The following is a 19788-nucleotide window of genomic DNA, read 5'->3' as shown; positions in this document are numbered from 1 at the left end:
CCATATACTCCGTCTTGGACCTACTCAACCTAAACCCCTTGGACTCTAGGGTTTGCCTCCAAACCTCCAATTTTTCATTCACACCCCCTCGCGTCTCGTCAATCAACACTACATCGTCCGCAAACAACATACATCATGACACCTCCCCTTGAATACATCGCGTCAACACATCCATCATAAACACAAACAGGAACGGCTAAGAGTTGAACCCTAATGCAACCCTGTCTCGACTGAAAAATATTCTGAGTCCCCTCCCGCTGTTCTCACCCGAGCCTTTCCTCCATCGTACATGTCCTTAATAGCTCAGATGTACACCACCGGGACCCCTTTTGCCTCTAAGCATCTCCAAAAAAAATCTTCCCTAGGGGCTTTGTCATAAGGCTTATATTTAAAATTAAAATTTCAATAATTATATAAAATATGAAGATTTTGCATAATCAACCTCCAAAATGTTGAAATTTATCTTGTTTGCCCATTTATTTCGGAGTCAAAAGCTGAAGATATACAAGAACTTGGGCCCATTTCTGTGTGTGGATCTAAAGGCCCGAATAAATTGGCAGAAGGCAAAACGGGTCAGAGTCGTCCGGGTGTGGAGCTGGTTCAATGGAAGAGGAGGATCGGAAGAGAGAAGCAGCGATAGCATCAGCAGCATGTCTACAACCCAATTACAACTCTAAAAAGGGTCTCAATTCTGCTCAAATTTCCAAATTTCAAGTAACGTAATCTCTTTATTAATTTTAGAAGATAGTGTATACATACAATACGGAGAGAGCACGGGTTCACATGCCCCGTGTTTAACTTGGCCCTGTTAAATCTTTGCTAAGAGGTTAGCAACCTTGTTTTGCTCTCTGTAGTTATGCGGGAGTTCTGCATATCCCAGTTGTTGCATTAAAGACCTGCATTCGCACATTATAGAGCTAAAAGATTTAGCATCTGTTTGGATGGTGGTTTCCCATGGTATGGTATGGTAATGGTTACTGTTGATAAAAATTTATTACCTCAACTGAGTCTTTGGAGATTTCTAGAGGCATCAAGTTGTTATTATCCTTTGCAATGTTGAGTCAGTGCATAAGAGCTAGTAATAATTTTGTAGAGTATTAGTACTATTTGGAATATCCTTCATGAAGCCTAGTAGCCATTCACCTTTATTGTTACGTATAGCTCCTCCTCCAGTACCTCCTACCCTAGGGTTACCTAAGGAAGAACCATCAGTATTGGGATGAGGAGTAGTTGATTGAATGTGTCGAGGAAAACCAAGAACTGTTCATTGGTAGTTTTCCAAGCTGTATTGGAGGTTTTACAGCGGAGTTGTAAAGCGTATAACTTTGTTGTGCTTTGCAAGGACGTTTGGTTGGTTCTATCTCAAATAGAGGGAAAAAAAAAACAACCTCTGGTTGGGTGAGTGGTAATTTCTCACTAATATCGTTGTAGGTTGATGGGTTTTGGCATTCACATCAACCTACAATGATAAACCACATATGCATTCGCTGATGTGTGGTAGGGACCTGAGGAAGTAGCTATAATAGAGGTCCATAATCTTGTTTGTAGCTATTAAAAGGAAGCTGAACTGTCGCTATCATCTTCACATGTCCAATTTAGACTTTTGCTAACAGCAATATCTAAAGCATGAAGTGCAGGTTGGAAAACATTGAGTTGTTTTTCTGAAAACACTAGAATCAATAGCAGGCCCATCTGCCTCACCTCGTTCATGTAACAAGTGCAATTAAGTATTTGCGAGCTTTTTAAGAATATGAAACTATTAAGTTAAAAACATATCATGTTATTATGCTCAGAATACTATGAGTAACAGTTGGGCACTTACTATAAAGTTCTCAATCTTTATCCACATTGATGTATGATCTCGTAAACGTTCTCTTTAAGTTGTGGAGTAAAGGTTACTTTGATTTTGGACTGTATAGTTGGTTACATAGATTAAATGTCCTGAAAAAGGATATTCCAAACTTGATTAGATTAAATGTCCTGAAAAAACTTGATTGCTGAGCTACGGGTTAGGGACTACATTAATCGAGTGTATGGCATTTAGATATAAAGATATGTGCTTTAGTTTTCCCATCTTAATTTGACTGGATTGATTGTTCAGTATCATATTGTTTGGATTTGCCAGGAGTTGCACCGAAGACGCTTAAAAATAAAAGCAAAATCAAAGGTCAAGGATAAATCAAAAGGTGTGTAGTTCAATCCTTCCACACTTTGTTTACGTTTTCAATGTTTTCTTTTCACTTTCTTTTTCTGTTCATATTTTCTATTGAAAGTGGATTTGTAGTTAACATTTTGATGAGAGATTTTCAGGAACTCTTGTGGAGACTGAAAACTATAATGTTAAAGATGTCTACGCCAAATGCAAGGAGATCATGGATGAAAAATTAATTAAAACAGCTGAAGATCCAAGGATTACTACCGCGGACCTTTCATCCTCTCAAGAAGACAACACAGTGTCAAAAAAGCGGCAGAAGTTGCATTGGGGGTATGATACTTCAAAATGTTTGCAATCATTACTTTTAGCACAAACCATTAGATTTAGTCCTCAAAAAAGAAAAAGATTAGTGTCGAAGCACGGTTAACAACATGTTACCGTTAGTGTTGTATTTGGTTGGTTATGTTTCTTTATTACTGATATTTTGATTTAGTATACTGTATGTTCTTATGAAACATGTGTTTTACCTACTGCAGGCTCGACACCAAGGAGCGATGGGAAAGGAAATCCAACATGTAGAGATATCATGGAATGCTGCTAGTATGCTGGACAGCTCCAAGGAAGACAGCGTCGTTGATCTATTCTGAGTTAAGATGAGGTCTGACTAAATCATCTAAGCTTGTAAACCCAAGCTTAAGAGTGTGAAGACGTACATTGATCCCTAGGATTATGAGGAAATGGGAACTCAGCCTCGTTGATCAATCAATTACTGATAAATATCTTTAATTCTTATGGTCTTGGCCCTTTCACTTGTAAATTCAGGCGTTTCATTTGTTAATACTTTTCTTGCAAAAAAAATATACCTGGAAATTCCGGCGAAGGAGACGTAGGTTGTTGTCTCCTTCCATTATGACGATGCCTGGCTCTATTTATGCTCTATAAATCTGGTTTGTATGGGACACAGACAACTTACATGGTACTACTGATTTTCAGAGCACTAGCTCCTCTACACTTGATTAGCATTTGATAAATTATCCAGCATCGAGCAATCTAAGTTTATAGGCTGAGGTTCAGTTTGTTCTCTGGTTCTTGCTTTGTCATTTATATAATGATTCATACTTTATTCTTTAACTGGGCGATATATACACACTGTGGATTTAACTTCCGAAAAAAATAAGAAGATATAAGCATCCAGTACCCTCTCGAACTATAACCAAAGTTGCTACGATATACTCTAACTTCACATGGATCCCTTCGAACTCAATTTTAGCGTATTTTTATCACCCTTTTGTGCTGACATGACACCTTTATTACATAAAAATGGGATCCACGTTAAAGGTGTCACGTCAGCTAAAGAAGTGCCACTTCATTTCAAAAGAGTGATAAAAATATATTAAAATTGAGTTCGGGGAGGTAATAGGACCCCTGTAATAGTTAGGGGTTACTAGATGCTTTACTCAAAATAAGAAAAAAAAAACCGTACACCATTTTTGTGCTTTTTGCCAGTTTCAAACAGCGCGAGCTAGTTCGATGATTTCACAATGATCAATAAAATCACTTGTTTGTCAATTTACTACGTATATGTCAGGTGATTTAATGAACTGAGAATACTGTATTTGTGTCTGAAGTTTCTTGTTAGTAGGTGTTGAGTGTTGTCTATGGTTTCAAATTTATAGTTTTAGTATTATCTTGTGGCTAGCGTCGTTAGTTTATTTTGCATACCGTATAAGCTTATATGCATGTATGTATTGTGTTTGTTATACTGTTATTGATTCGTCTATCGAAAACCTCTCCACTTCACCTGAGGTAGTGGTTTCACCTGAGGTAGTGGTATGGACTGCGTACACTCTACCCTCCTCAGACCCCCCTAGGTGGGAATACACGGGTATGTTGGTGGTGGTGGTGGTGGTCACGTAGTTATTGATTTGGTGTTAACACTCGTACAAATGAAATTTTTAGTCGTTGCATTTTTTAATTTACGCTATGAAATGGATTACCAATTCCAACGGGTAGATGAAAGTGATAAATAGATGATTCTGTGTGTTCTAGCCAAATCTTTCGTCAAATAGCACATATCATCAGCCATGTCTTGCAACTAACAAACAGCGAAGAGCTCACAAGCAACCTTGAAAAACATGGAGATGGATTCCAAAATACTCATTTATACGAGGATCATCTTCCATAACAGTTGCATGTTTTTACAATGTTGCAAGATTCATGATGCCGGAGTACAAGACAATCAAAGAGATAGCTAAAAAGGGTAAGTTATACAACTGCAGTCTCGCCATAATAGACTCTCAATGTGGAGAATCTCTTCAAAATCCACTCCACTGGATGGCAGAAGCTGAAATTACTCTCAGCTGCTCGTGTTGTACCACTCAAACTGCTGGACTTAACTCACGCTCTATATCCTCCAGTGACCGCCCCTTTGTCTCCACGACATTACCAGCTATATACATGACAGCAAGAAGACAAACGGATGCAAATCCCAGGTACACCGTACTGATTCCAAATTTAGTTACAACGCTCAAGAAGTACAGGCCAATAAAGAAGTTCATAATCTGTTCAAGGAGAAATACGAGGCAGTATCAATAAGTAAACATGGAGTGAATGAGTGTTCAACTAATCTGTAAGTGCTGCAAATATCACCACAGTGAAGCGCAACAATCAATTCCTACCTTTTCATATTTATCTTCTTAGAGCTCATGCTGGGAAAATAATAATCAAAAGCCAAAGATACTTCTTAAACAAAAGAAGTAAACGATAACACTTAAAAAGTCGGAACCAAGGGACTATTGTCTTCGGTGCTCCAAGGATATGCATATCCCCAAAGCACCCTGGCATGTTTTGTTACCCAAGAGGTGTGGCATTGAGAAATATGCTCAAGAAGATATTTGAGCATACTTCTGTCAGCACACATTTCAGCTTATTGTGATATTAATAAGACACTGACATAAAAGTATGCTTCCAGCTAATCATGGAACACCACAAATGATGTTTATAGAAGCCATAACCTTTTATTTGAAAAAAAAAAAAGAAAGGAATATTTGACAATGTAACACTTTTAGCAGCAAAAAAAGTACAAAGGTTTAACCCTCAGGGGTTGGCCTGGTGGTAATTGGCTTGAGCTTTGGGGTGCTCCCTTTCAAGGTCTCAAGTTCGATACCCACTGGGTGCAAACAATTTCTGAGGGCCATCGGACTAGGTGAAACCCTGAATTACCCGTGGTGCACTTGCGGGAAACTCCTTGCCGAGGGCCTGTGCACCCCCGGGATTAGTCGGGGCTCGAAGAGTCTCGGACACCCGGTGCAAGTCAAAAAAAAAGTACAAACGTTTCCAAGCGATAACTCACCCAATGCATCCCCAAAGAGAGAGCCACTGCTTTTGCCCTAATTCTGGAAGCAAATATCTCTGGAAGTAGAAGAGCAGGCACAGGACCAGCACCAAGTGAAAAGGACAACACGTAGCTGCAGAGGAAAAAGGTAATCAGAAAATAATACATTTCATTTGCATTCGTTACAAGAAAAATTCATTTGCACTGACAAATGGGAAAAAAGCTGCATAAAACAGAAGAAATTGCTTCAGTTGGAAAAAAAGTAACGATCTAACAGCAAGGAAGCACATAATACTTACAGGACAGTACCAAGAACAGCCAATGTGCCAGAATATGGTGCCAGGACCTTCCAAGTGAATGACAAGGAAAGCAACATCATTGATGCAGCCTGTGAAAAGAGAATATGATGAGGAACGGAAACAAAATGGATAGAGCAAGATATAGCTAAAAATAGATTAAATCAGAAACAAGCCAAATATCAGGAGGATAAGCGCATAATGTGCCCTCAGACCTCATCATATGCATGCATGGGTTGCAGCTAAGGAACCATCTTAGCATTGACAACTGGATGCAAAAAGCATGAGCTCAACTGCCAAGGATAATTAAGGTAAGATGTTACAACTGTCAGGCAAGCTACCCCAGAGAGCTTCATGTTGGAATTCTCTCTGCTAGATGATAATAGTTGGGGAATATTTCAAAAACCTCCCTTCAAGTACCTTTATAACACTAACTTTTCTTGTAGTTTGGACTATTACACTCACTCCCTTATTTGATGTTTTCATAACAAAACTTGTCCAGATGATACAAGATTTTTATTTACTTCCAAAAGTGCTCTTCCATGATAATTGAACGGATAATTTTCACAAATCCATCTACGTTAACCTCTCTAACACTTAAATTAGTAATTGTTTGAAATATTGCCTTCACTTCCTTATTGGTACCGAAATTGAATTCAACTAATAATTTGTTACACATTCCAAAGTTGCCACCTTTTACCTTAATTATTGGGTGTTATATTTGTAACACAAAGCTCCATCCAATTAAAAACGAAAATAATTTATGCTACCTACATTGGAAAAATAAAATTACCCGTGTGCTAAAAAATAATAAGAACAAAATTCAACATGAAAATTTTAAAAGGAATTAAGAGACCCCAATATATATATATATGATGCTAGAGCTACACTTCTTTAAGTATGTCACATTCAACTCATTTCCATAATAGACTGCCCGAAGTTCGTTCAAGAGAAACAGTGTTACTTACACTGAGATGTGAAATGGCTATCAGAGTCGTAGAAATATGTAAGTGTAAAACCAATTATCAGTTGATATCATCCTTCAATATGGGTATAATAAAGTGGAGAAAAGATGAAGATTTAAAACTGAAGGTACATAACCTCTGGACCTTAGCTTCTAATTGCATTCCATCTTGCTTCTATGAAGCGGAGAAATCCTAATTGTGCGAACTACCAAAATCTTAACCTATTTTATACATTCATATACTTAAAGTTAGTCTACTTATTGGGAGAATTATATGTTTCTCCATTTTCAGTCAAGGGTACACAAGGACATTTTGGAATATTACGAATACTTTTATCATTCAAATCAATTTTGTTACAGAAAAATTAAAAAAGGGAGGTTATTGTAAAATCTTAAACTACAAGGGAGGTTTAACTTTGCAAAGGTAAAACTGGTGAGAGGCATGTGAAAATTTCCCTTATGGTTATGATTCCAAGTTTTCACATAATCATCTTAGAAGACCAAGACTCACAAGGAGGATAATCAAATTCCATGACCTTTGACGTTTGGATTAGAAAACAGTTTGGTCCTGTATATTCTGGCTTCCTTCTAAAAGAAACCAATCTTTGTGTTAGAATTTTGCATTTGGTTGTGGAAAAATTGGTTATGTGCTGGAAGAATTACTTTCTCGAAACACTGGCTTAGCCGGTTTTGGTTTCCTGGAAACAAAAAGAGTGGCTGTTTCTTTTTTAAAATCAAAACAGTTATCTCCCAACAGCCCCGAGGTAAGAGATTTAGGTATTGCTCTAAGCAAGGATTTATGTTTTCAATCTGTAATAACTAATACGCAAATGATTTGTGTTAGAATAAGAATAGGAATAGCATATTGAATTCTACTTGGAAAGGGATTGTAATATAGTGTTAGGAAATAGGATTGGAATGTAGTGTCTATAAATAGGGTCTCAATGTAATAATTTAGAGACAACAATTCAATAATATTTTTCTCCATTATTTCTCACTTCTCACATGGTATCAGAAAAGGTTAGAAATACCAGACAAGATAACTCAGTCACCGTGCGTCAATTCCGGTGACTGATTTGGGTCAATTTTTATTTTGTGGTTTGTGTAAAAAATACACCACCACCAAAAGTATCAGAAAGATCAAGCGACAAAAAGCATGACGAAAACCGTCGGAAAATTACCCTCCACGCGCCGCCACGCGCCAGCCAGAATCCAGAAATTCCGGCGAGATCTGCGTCACGCACCGGCGTGTGAGCCCATATCCGGTCGGTTTTTGAGTTGTTTCTTATTCTTAGAGCTGTCAATATGGGTTGGCCCAGCCCATCAAGGCTAGCCCACTCGGGCTTTGAGTTTGACGGGCCAAGCCGGACTGGCCCATCAAAATGGTGGGCCCAAAAACACCAAGCCCACACTATCACTCTATGGGTTGCGGGCCTCACGGGCCAGCCCGCTTTTTTAGAAAAACATTTTATAATTTAATTTTAGAATGTTAATAAACATAAATATTACCAGACAATATTACATAGTATTAATACTTATTAATCAAGTCTCCAACGCCCCAAAAAATAATTCTAATAGCGAAATTAAATAAGTTTTGACATGATATCCTTCGAACCAAATAAAAATACTAATAATCAATCTAAATAGTTGCATGTATTTGACTTACGGGCCGGTCCACGGGCTAGCCCAACCCACACGGGCTTATCTGGGTCGGGCTAAAAAGCCCTGTTCTTAAATGGGCTGCAAAAACTGAAGCCCAACTCCGTCAAATTACAGGCCGGGTCGGGCCGGCCCAACGAACCTGGCCCATATTGATGGCTCTACTTATTGTTGGGGTTGCCGGTCTATTCTGACTCCGACCACTTGCTCCTTTCCAGATTCCGACAATTACTTTGAGATTTCGACTGCCGGAATTATCAGTTTTTTTTTTCGGAGATTTTTTTTTTTTTAGAAATTCAGATCTGGTTCTTGGGATTTTCAAGTCAAATTTCCAAGATATCTTTTGGGCATAATATTTTTTTTGGCTCCAAAAATATTGAAATTGGAAGTTCAAGTCCTATGATTAAATCTGAGCCCTTAATGAGAAGATCAGAAAATCAAACATCACAATCCATGAAGAATCGACGAGGGGAAGGTCGATTTGGAAAATCTCTTCCTAGGTGTAGTTATTGTAAAAGGCTTGGACATACTCGTGGCATATGTTATTCTAGACCTAAGTGTAGTTATTGTAATAGGCTTGGACATACTCGTGGAATATGCTATTCTTTGCATGGTCGACCAACTAAAAATGCTCATATTGCTTAGTCCAACACCACAGGTGATCAACAGGTGTATTTATCTCACAAGGAATATAATGAGTATCTTTAGTATCAAGCAAGTAAGCATATATTTCTATCAATAGCCTCAACTGCACAATCTCCTACCTTTGGATCATGGGTAGTGGACTCAAGTGCTTCTGATTATATTTCTGATGATAAATCACTTTTGTCTGATATTGTTTATTCACAATCTCTTCCAGCTATTACTTTAGCTAATGGAATTCGAACAGAGCCAAAAGGAGTTGGACAAGCCAAACCCCAATCTTCTGTCACTCTAGACTCTGTTCTTTATGTCCCTGGTTGTCCTTTTAATCTTGCATCTGTTAGTCGTTTGACACGTGCCCTTGATTGTAGTATAACATTTTTTATGATTCTTTAATAATGCAGGACCACAAAACGGGACAAACAATTGGCATAAGCCATGAATCACAAGGCCTTTACCATCTTACCGCTTCAAATTCCTTCACAGCATGCTCCGCTACAGATCCTCCCAACCTTATTCACAAACATTTGAGACATCCTAGTCTATTCAAGCTACAAAAGATGGTGCCTAGTTTGTCTAGTCTATCCTCATTAGATTGTGAGTCGTGTTAACTTGGGAAACACACCCGTGCTACATTTTCACGTAGTATTGAGAGTCGCTCAGAGTCTAGTTTCTTATTAGTTAATTCTGATATTTGGGGTCCTAGTAGAGTCAGTTCACCATTAGGATTTCGTTACTTTGTTACTTTCATCAATGATTTTTCAAGATGTACTTGGGTTTACTTAATGAAAGATCGTTTCGAGTTATTCTCTATATTCAAAAGTTTTTGTGCTGAAATACAAAATCAATTTGGTGTTTCTATTCGTGCTTTTCGTAGTGATAATACCTTAGAATACTTATAATCCCAGTTTCAGGAGTTTATGACTCATCAAGGAATCATTCACCAAACATCATGTCTATACACCCCTCAGCAGAACAGTATAACAGAAAGAAAAAATAGGCATCTCATTGAGACTGCTCGCACTCTTCTCATTGAATCCCATGTTCCACTGCGTTTTTGGGGCGATGCGGTCCTCACATCTTGCTATCTCATTAACAGAATGCCATCATCTTCGATCCAGAATGAGGTTCCCCATTTCATACTATTTCCTCAGTCACATCTCTACTCTATCCCCCCTCATGTTTTTGGGAGCACATGTTTTGTTTGTAACTTAGCCCCAGGAAAAGATAAATTAGCCCCTCGTGCTCTCAAATGTGTCTTCCTTGGTTACTCTCGAGTTCAAAGAGGGTATCGATGCTATTCACCTGATTTGGGTCACTACCTTATGTCCGCTAATGTCACATTCTTTGAATCTCAACCTTACTATACATCTTCTGATCATCTTTGTCCTCTATTTCCATTCCTAAGACTACAAGTGAAGCACTTTCCCTCAGCAGAACGGTATAACAGAAAGAAAAAATAGGCATCTCATTGAGACTGCTCGCACTCTTCTCATTGAATCCCATATTCCACTGCGTTTTTGGGGCGATGCGTCCTCACATCTTGCTATCTCATTAACAGAATGCCATCATCTTCGATCCAGAATGAGGTTCCCCATTTCATACTATTTCCTCAGTCACATCTCTACTCTATCCCCCCTCGTGTTTTTGGGAGCACATGTTTTGTTTATAACTTAGCCCCAGGAAAAGATAAATTAGCCCCTCGTGCTCTCAAATGTGTCTTCCTTGGTTACTCTCGAGTTCAAAGAGGGTATCGATGCTATTCACCTGATCTAGGTCACTACCTTATGTCCGCTGATGTCACATTCTTTGAATCTCAACCTTACTATACATCTTCTGATCATCTTAATATCTCTGAGGTTTTACCTCCAGTCTTATCCACACCAATCTTTGAGGAATCTACGGTTACTTCTCCATCTCCAGCCACAGTGCCACCACTTTTGACTTATCACCGGCGCCCATGTCCAGTATCAGTCCCAGATGATTCATGTCCTGCGCCTGACGCTTCCCCTACTGCGGACCTGCCTCTTCCTAGTCAAGCAATTGCACTTCAAAAAGGTATAAGATCCACTCGTAATGCTAACCCACATTATACTTTCTTGAGTTATCATCGTTTGTCATCACCTCATTATGCTTTTGTATCATCTTTGTCCTCTATTTCCATTCCTAAGACTACAGGTGAAGCACTTTCCCATTCAGGATGGAAACAGGCTATGATTGATGAGATCTCTGCTTTACATACGAGTGGTACTTAGGAGCTTGTTTCCCTTCCTGCAGTTGTTGCTCAGGGGGAGTCTAGTAGCCTTGTATGTCGATTGCGCAAGTCATTCTATGGTTTGAAACAATCCCCTCGAGCCTAGTTCGGAAATTTTAGCACAGTTATTCAAGAGTTTGGCATGATTCGTAGTGGAGCTGATCATTCAGTATTTTATCGTCATTCTGAACCAAATCTGTGTATTTATTTGGTGGTTTATGTTGACGATATTGTTATTACCGACAATGATCAAGATGGTATCACTAACTTGAAGCAACATCTCTTTCAACATTTTCAGACTAAAGACCTTGGCAGATTGAAATACTTTCTAGGGATTGAGGTTGAACAGTCCAGCTCAGGTATTGTTATTTCTCAACGCAAGTATGCTTTAGACATTCTTGAGAAAACAGGAATGATGGAATGTCGATCCATTGACACTCCTATGGATCCAAACGCTAAACTTCTACCAGGACAGGGGGAGCCACTCAGTGATCCTGAAAGGTATAAGCGGTTGGTTGGAAAGTTAAATTATCTCACAGTGACTAGACCTGACATCTCTTTTCCTGTGTGTTGTAAGTCAATTTATGACTTCCCCTGTGATAGTTACTGGAATGCAGTTGTTCGGATTTTACGATATATAAAGTCATCTCCAGGTAAAGGACTACTCTTCGAGAATTGAGGCCATGAGCATATCATTGGATATACAGATGTTGATTGGGCAGGATCACCCTCTGATAGACGTTCTACATCTGGATATTGTGTTTTAGTAGGAGGTAATTTGGTATCTTGGAAGAGTAAGAAACCGAGTGTGGTTGCTCGATCTAGTGCCGAAGCAGAGTATCGAGCAATGGCTGCAGCAACTTGCGAGCTGGTTTGGATCAAGCAATTGCTGAGAGAATTAAAATTTGGAGAAACTGGTAAGATGAAATTTGCATGTGATAATCAAGCAGCCCTTCATATTGCATCTAATCCAGTGTTCCATGAGAGGACCAAGCACATAGAGATTGATTGTCGCTTTGTCAGAGAAAAGATACTCTCGGGAGATATTGTTACAAAATTTGTGAAGTCAAGTGATCAACTTGCAGATATCTTCACCAAGTCCCTCACCAGTCCTCGTATTAATTACGTTTGTAGCAAGCTTGGTACATATGACTTGTATGCACCAGCTTGAGGGGGAGTGTTAGAATAAGAATAGGAAAAGTATATTGAATTCTACTTGGAAAGGGATTGTAATGTAGTGTCCTATTAGGAATAGTATTGAAATGTAGTGTCTATAAATAGGGTATCAATGTAATAATTTAGAGACAACAATTCAATAATATTTTTCTCCATTATTTCTCACAATTTGCATCACATTATGACAGGGTATATCATTGCTACTTGCTAGTACTAGAGATGGATAGAATTTCTGGAAGTACAAGGTCATTTAACAAGCATATATTTGCTTGTTTCTTTTCCCATGAAGATTTTGCCTTTTTTCATATGTATATACGTGTGTGTGTGTGCGCGCACGCACGCACATCCAAATGGCTACCAAAACTTTCAAATAGAATAAAAGTATTAAAAATAATACTAGGAGTGGGGAAGGGGAAAAGGGGGAGGGGATTACAAGGTGGGGAATCGAATCCTCACCAACAAGGTGAAAGTTTGGATAGCCAACCAACTGAGCTACTAAGATTCTACTTTAATTAATCACCTAAAAGTAAAATTATGGCAGTTCAACTGCAAGTAAGGTGTAATGTTTTCGACGTAGTAAACTGCAGCAAGGATTAAAAATGACTTACCATTCCAGAAAAGCTTATCAGCAAGAGACTCTTCCTTCCTTGTTTGTCCATCAAAGAGGACGCCACCATTGTCCCTGGATAAATATGTATCCAATTAGAAAATATATTTTCTAAATTTAGCCATAGAAGTTTTAAGAAAATGAAAGAGCTTGAGGAGAAGACTAACCAAAGACGTTGGCTGATCCAACCAGAGCACTGGCTGCTACATCAGATGTAATTCCAGCACTTCGGAACACTGCAGTGGAATAATAGACAACAGCATTTATCCCGGCCAACTGCTGGAACAAGAACATAGCTGCACCAATGCTAACAACTGCAATGACGACAACAATTAGACCAATTTGGTGGTACAATTGTCATATTTTAGTTGTACAATATGGCACAGAAATATCAGGAGCTGAAAATATCAAATACACTTGCAATGATGGAAGACTGATGATAGCACATTAAGAACAAACTTAGGTGGAGAAATGTGTGCGCACAAGCAAAAACCACACAGGCTTTTATTGTTTGTACTTGTAGAACAAATTAAGTTGTCAGTAACAGTTCTCTTCCAACCAAGAAATTATTAAGGTTACAAATTGCGGAAGACAACAGAATTTAATGTCCATTACTCTACATTTTTGACCATACAAACCGAAAAACAAAACAAAGCAAAACAAAGTTGATTACGGAGGAAAAAGCAGACACATCCCAGACTAAAACCTATGCTTCAGTGATCAAGGTTTTGGAACTTAAGCAAAATAACTGAGACGCTTTTCTTTAATGCAGCAGAGCAGAACTACACACCACTGTCTGAAGTTCCTAATGATCACGGTGCAGGATAACAGCCAAAAGGCAGATGCTAACAATATGACAACATGTACAGAAATTTGAGTTCACTCTTAAGCAATATGCAGGACACTGTTATAGCTAAGGATATAAGAACTGAGCATCAGGTACTTATTAGACACACATCATCAACATTATATACAATACTGAATGATCAATTCTTATACAACATGCAGGAAACTATTAGACCTTAGGATATGTAAGAACTGAGCATCAGACACTTATTAGACACACCATCAACATTATCTACAATACTGAATGATTAAAATTCTCAAAGGTGGTAAGGTCGGCGTACATCCTACCCTTCCCAGCCCCCACTTGTACCTACAATACTGAATGATTAAAATCCTCAAAGGTGGTAAAGTCGGCGTACATCCTACCCTTCCCAGCCCCCACTTGTGGGATTATGCTGGATATGTTGTTGTTGTTTACTGAATGATCAAAGATATACCTTTCCAGTAACGGCTACTAAAAAGATCAAGCCACCCAGCATCTGGTTCTGAAGAACCCTGAGAAGCATCTTCCAGATCACCCATAACCTCAGCAACTCTTTCTTTACCATATAGCCTTTTAATAGATGTCTCAGCTTCAGAAATTCTCCCTTGCTGCAAAATAGAAGTGGATAGTTTAACTAAGACTATAAAGGGTCGTTTGCTTTTAAGAAAAGTTACGCGGGGGCTAGTTATCCATGTATTATTTGTTATTGACAGTTTGGTTTGTTGTATTAAAATAATATGCATTGCAAAATCTCTAAGAAAAAGTATTACTTGCACAAAATAGTATGAAAAGGGTTTGAGGGACCTCACGGGTGTTTTAGTCATTTTCATTGTTTTATCCCGGGATAACTTATCCCTATCCCAGTACTGTTATCCACCCTCTGACAGGAATAACTAGTCCTCGTTCTAATTAGTAATTCTGATATAACTTATCCCATAATTAGTAACGAAACAAGGGATAAGGCGGTACTAATTTTTATCCCAGGATTATTTATGCTTGTCCAGCATACCAAACGACCTCCAAGTCTCTGACATAGATTGTAGCAGTAGACAGGATACCCATACTGAGGATTTCAAACTAGAAAAGAAAGATCTTATGGAAAAACCTGATAGAGCCACCGAGGACTTTCTGGAGAAAATGCCATTCCTAGTGCAAGTAAAACAGATGGAATAAGTGATATACCAAACATTGTTCTCCACCTGACATATGAATGGCGAGACAAGTAAATTAATGGATTTAAAACCAAATCTTTAATCATTAACACGAGAACTGCAAAGGTTAGACAATGATTAAATATTATCAACAGAAGATTCATGAATTACAAATATTGAACTGCGTTCACAAATGAATAAGGTTCTACAACTAGTAGTTGCCAGACTTCAGACAAGACGACAATACAACTTCCATCAAAGAAACTAAGCAACAAACCTGACACTTTATTATCTGAACAGGGAACAAAATAAATAAACTTAAACTTAACTCACCCCACCACTGAATGAAGCTAGAGAAATACACCATTAACTGAACTAAAGTGAATACTGTATTTAAGTAGTAACATTATCAATAGAAAGATTCATGCACTACAAAGAATGAAAACTACCTAAAGGATAAAAACAACAGAAAATAAGAACAGAGAAATTAGGCACCGAAGTGTTAAACTCTGCCATCCACCACCACTTTGATCTCAAACAGGTCCAGAATTATATTAGGACCACCAAATGGGTATCCCATCGGTTCTGGACTAATCAGGCCCAGATAGAACCATTCATGCCATCTTGTTGGAATCTTCTTCTGTCAGAATCTTTTGGAAGGCCTATGGATGACTTCATGTACCAATCATTTAAAAGTTAAATTTCAAAACTGTTTTCTTCTAAGAACATACATAATGGGAAATTACCACAAAGGATTTCCAGACAAAGGCAATCCAGCCACTAATGCAGCAAGAATTCCAATGCAAATGAATAGCTGATTGACAGTTCCAAGTGTGCCGCGAATTTCCGTGGGTGAGATCTAAGCACCGAAAATTTGTTAGGATCCTATGAAAACAAAAGTAAAACCATTGAAATACTGTATAACAGATGTGACTTTGAGTGAGATATACACCTCGGATATGTAAAGTGGCACAATAGCAGATGAGATGCCAATGCCAATTCCAGTAAGTAAGCGACCAATGATCATAGCCTGAACACTCTGTGCAGTGGTACTGAAAGTTTTGACATCATATTAGATGATTGCATTAATGGTAATGAGCTGACATTGTATCTTTGACTATGGTAAGGTACGTACCATAGAAACGCACCAACTGCAAGTGGAATTGCATCCAATATAAATGTCTTTGTTCGACCAAATTGATCAGCCAGAGCTCCCCCAGTAAATGAACCAACAAAGGCGCCAGCAAGAACTGTGCTAACAATCCATCCTAATAAAAGCAATCAACTAAAAAGCTGGTACTCTTATATCTAGATAAGAAATCAAAGGAAGTAAACTGTAAGAAATATTACAACTGAACAAGGCTTGCCATATAGTTGCTTTCCCTAACACAGCCAAAACATTAACTCTGTGACAGAGCAAAAGCTTCCTAAAGAAGCTGACCCTCTATCCAGCAGCTCGGGAATCAGCAAACTAGGATAGTAGTCAATTGAAGCTATATTTCACATTAAAAAACATTCATTCAAAACTTGCCTTGAATAACAGTGTTCTCGGCAATCCCAAGATCCTTAGCTAGGTACTCAAGGGCACCATTGACAACCCTGAACCAGAAGAATGACAGTTATCATGGAACTAAATAGCACAGTATAAACCAGAGGTTACATGTATAAACTGCAGGGATTGGAATATACTGAACTAAATATGCTTATGGCTTAGAATATGCCTGAACTAGAAATGTTTGTCCAGTCTGATCCAAAAATTCAGTAGGAATCTAACTAGGACTAAACTAATTCATTTACTTCACTTTTGGAAACCTCCCCTATCACATAACAACTGTTCCATTCCGCTTTCAAAGGGTTCTCCAAAAATTGTGTCAACTTGATTAAAAAGCAATTTTTATCATTCAACTTACCATATTCTCGATAAGTTGTTATCGAGAAGGTACCACTGCCTACTTTAAGGTTCATAAAGTTGTTTGCTCTATTTAGGTCCAATTTCTTATTTATATAAGACAAAAATTCAGTCCATGGAAAGAAGAAAAATCAAAAAGTTAATAGGGAATGCAAACTACAAACGAACTTTGAGTTTCGATCACGAGAAAACAAATATTTATCTTATTCAATCAAACAGCTGAACCGAGATCAAGTAAGCAAATACTATGACTGCACTTTCTTTGGTTAAGATTTGGGTCCAAACCAGTATTAACAGTCTAATTCCAATTAATGTGTAAACCAAACCAAACCTATGGACACACCTATGAGATGTATAAACATGTTGGTGGAGAGGCAGCTATGATAACATATGTAAGATAAAATATCACTAAATGAACGTTCTTCAATCATATAATGGCATACCCTAGGTGATATCCAAATAAAATTGCTCCTAGACAAGCTACACCCACATAGGGAAGTACTGATCCAGATGATTGCCCTTGAACTTTAAGAGGTGCTGCATCCTCAATATCCTCTCCTGTCACACAGCAATAGACATGATTGTTATTAAGTTCATGCACCATGCAGGACCTTTGTTGTTATCCTATTCAAAGTGAGGCAGCCAGGTTGCAGCTTATTTAAGTTTCAATAACTTTCTTCGTATAACATACTCTGCTGATGCATAATGCACATGGCAAAACAATGAAAATATTCTTTTTTTAAAAAAAATAAAATATGAACACAATCTACTCGACAGAAAGCTCAGGTGAAAACGTGAAGTTTAACTACATGTTTTGGTTGGTCAGGAAATGAGATCCAAAACTAAGAAAAGCTAAAGAGAGAAAAGAGAGACTTTTCACTTGCTTCCTGCCCACATGATAAACTTAGCAATCTTTAACCATCTTCCATGCACTAAAACCATCTGCCGGATGTGACATCTCTCACTTGTAATCTGCATGCAATCCACCAATTCCTAAGGTTGACCACTCTCACCAAATTACAACTAACCGTACCACCATGCCAGTAGGGCAGTACCGTAGCAACTTCGCACCCAACTATTATCCACTTTTAGTCTACCCATCCTTTCCCCTGTACCAACTCGCAAATATGGTGATATACTGTTGGAGCAGACAAAAGGGAACCAGAAATCCAAACTACCAGTGAACAGTTTTTAGCCACCTTATGTTAGCACAATACCAGAATTTGAAATCGAGCCAGCGTGGAGCAGTCCCACAAACATATCTATAATGAAGACAACAATGAATTGCCCTACAGTTAGTTTAATCCAATAGAGTGAATCTTACAGGCAAGATACTGAGACAAGACTAAACTTAACCCTAAACTCGCTAAGGAAGAAAATCTTGCACGATAAGTTTTACACGTCTCACACCCATGGGTGCGGACTAGTAGACAATGAAGTGGGTTGAGATTCACGAGGTCTCATGTTCAGTCCCAACAGAGACAAAAAATATGAGGTGATTTCTTTGGACTGTCCTAGACTTGGTAGGGAGATGACAGATGTCACAGAATTAGTTGAGGTGCACCACAGCTAGCCCGGACACCACGGTTATCAAAAAAAAAAAAAAGGTTTTACACGTCTCTAAATATGATACAAAAATGTCATGTTTCTATTATGGCACAAAGAGATTCAGAAATCCACACATAAACAGAGCCCAAAGTTGAAAGCTTGACACCCCGAAAACAGTCTGATTGATACGCGTCTTTCCATATAAATCCTCTGCATCAAAAGGTACAATCCTGATTCAATATACAAATACGAAAAAAGATAAATGAAACATGTACCAGAAGCTCGAACCCTGTGTGATCTGGGCTTTGCAGACGAACCAAAAACACTTTGAACAGTCCTCCGAGCACGACCAAGTTCGATTCCCATAGAAGCAGAATCCATATTGACTCCAAAACAACTACTCCTCTCCGTCATCCGGAAACTTTTACCAGCTAAATTCCTACTACGAAAATCACAAACGCTTTGTAAAATCTGGCGATTCTGAAAGCCAAATCCTACGTTGCCTTTGACTGTGACAGTTAAAGCTTGCATTTTCGAAAGCCTTCTTATGCTTACCTGTGAAACAAAAAGTACATATACGGAAAAGTCAATAAAATAAAGCGCAATAAATAAATGAATAGTACACAATCGCCCATACTCTACACTACTATTAGCGAAACATGGTTCATTTCATCATCTACACTGTAGGAACTTGAATCGGGAAATCAACACCAGATTTGAAGCAAAATCAGAATAAATCACAATACAAAGAGCTGATTTACATGAAGAAATCAAACAAAAATGGCAATGACATTGACAATCATGAAAAAAAATAAGATGGAAGATTGGAATAATTACAGTGGAATTTTGGTAAGTAGAGTGTGAACGGTGAGATATATTTTTCTTTGAGTTGGCTTCGATGAATTACTTTCGTTAAATTTAGAGTTGAATGCAGTAGTAGTTACAAAGTGGCATTGGGGAGGTTCGATGAATTCGAAGACAGTTGGGAATTATTGTGATTGATTTGGACTAAACTGTTCGCCTTACCTTTTTATTTTTAACTCATTAAAGCTCGCTTACTAGTTAGTTTACCAACCAATTAAGTTGATGGACCATTCTCTTATTTCCTGTTATTCTCCTTTTTTTCCTTCTTGTACATGGCAAAAAATGATTAAAATTCTGATGATTTATGTCCTTGTATAGTACTGACTGGTCTCATTTCATTTTATTTGGCATCTTTTAATATTTATCATAGCTATTTATGTTATTGATTATTTTTCTTAGA

The 19788-nt window shown here is 38.1% G+C and overlaps 2 protein-coding genes and 1 long non-coding RNA gene across 5 annotated transcripts; 1 reads left to right on the top strand and 2 right to left on the bottom strand.

Annotated features, from left to right (window-relative positions):
- The first annotated feature begins 451 nt into the window (after nucleotides 1-451).
- LOC107860067 lies at nucleotides 452-3164 on the top strand. The gene is made up of 4 exons (XM_016705283.2): nucleotides 452-714; nucleotides 2126-2186; nucleotides 2311-2485; nucleotides 2692-3164. The coding sequence occupies exons 1-4, from the start codon at nucleotides 604-606 to the stop codon at nucleotides 2732-2734; spliced, it is 390 nt and encodes a 129-aa protein (XP_016560769.2). The 5' UTR covers nucleotides 452-603; the 3' UTR covers nucleotides 2735-3164.
- On the bottom strand, nucleotides 709-2174 carry LOC107860068. The gene is made up of 2 exons (XR_001671477.2): nucleotides 999-2174; nucleotides 709-896 (listed from the first exon to the last, which is right to left on the bottom strand). It is a non-coding gene; the product is annotated as an uncharacterized LOC107860068 (long non-coding RNA).
- Nucleotides 3165-4297: 1133 nt separating the features above from the next.
- LOC107860061 (plastidic glucose transporter 4) lies at nucleotides 4298-19709 on the bottom strand. Of its 3 annotated transcripts, none has more exons than XM_047407270.1 (14): nucleotides 19551-19709; nucleotides 18800-19079; nucleotides 17420-17534; nucleotides 16599-16666; nucleotides 16203-16335; nucleotides 16020-16119; nucleotides 15814-15926; nucleotides 15022-15115; nucleotides 14371-14524; nucleotides 13255-13401; nucleotides 13089-13162; nucleotides 5789-5877; nucleotides 5508-5622; nucleotides 4298-4716 (listed from the first exon to the last, which is right to left on the bottom strand). In XM_047407270.1, exons 2-14 carry the CDS (start codon nucleotides 19053-19055, stop codon nucleotides 4534-4536), a joined length of 1641 nt encoding a protein of 546 aa, XP_047263226.1. In that variant the 5' UTR covers nucleotides 19056-19079; nucleotides 19551-19709; the 3' UTR covers nucleotides 4298-4533. The 3 variants fall into 3 exon arrangements, with proteins under 3 accessions (XP_047263226.1, XP_016560764.1, XP_047263227.1); XM_016705278.2 differs by lacking the exon at nucleotides 19551-19709 and adding an exon at nucleotides 19362-19503; XM_047407271.1 differs by lacking the exon at nucleotides 19551-19709 and adding an exon at nucleotides 19162-19361.
- Nucleotides 19710-19788: the final 79 nt, after the last annotated feature.

This window comes from Capsicum annuum, chromosome 2 (genome assembly GCF_002878395.1).
Source record: "Capsicum annuum cultivar UCD-10X-F1 chromosome 2, UCD10Xv1.1, whole genome shotgun sequence".
In the NCBI taxonomy this organism is placed as follows: domain Eukaryota; kingdom Viridiplantae; phylum Streptophyta; class Magnoliopsida; order Solanales; family Solanaceae; genus Capsicum; species Capsicum annuum.
The sequence above is the reverse complement of the archived record's forward strand: the minus strand, read 5'-3'. Positions and strand labels throughout refer to the sequence as shown.

What these genes read in the sequence shown, in the direction of transcription:
- LOC107860067 (XM_016705283.2), top strand. Translation starts at nt 604, where the DNA reads ATGGAAGAGGAGGATCGGAAGAGAGAAGCAGCGATAGCATCAGCAGCA. An exon ending in CTCAAATTTCCAAATTTCAA is followed by an intron (nt 715 to 2,125) that starts GTAACGTAATCT and finishes TGGATTTGCCAG; the next exon opens with GAGTTGCACCGAAGACGCTT. An exon ending in CGGCAGAAGTTGCATTGGGG is followed by an intron (nt 2,486 to 2,691) that starts GTATGATACTTC and finishes TACCTACTGCAG; the next exon opens with GCTCGACACCAAGGAGCGAT.
- LOC107860061 (XM_047407270.1), bottom strand. Translation starts at nt 19,055, where the DNA reads ATGCAAGCTTTAACTGTCACAGTCAAAGGCAACGTAGGATTTGGCTTT. An exon ending in TGGATCAGCCAACGTCTTTG is followed by an intron (nt 13,163 to 13,254) that starts GTTAGTCTTCTC and finishes ATATTTATCCAG; the next exon opens with GGACAATGGTGGCGTCCTCT. An exon ending in GCTGTTCTTGGTACTGTCCT is followed by an intron (nt 5,623 to 5,788) that starts GTAAGTATTATG and finishes TTTCCTCTGCAG; the next exon opens with CTACGTGTTGTCCTTTTCAC.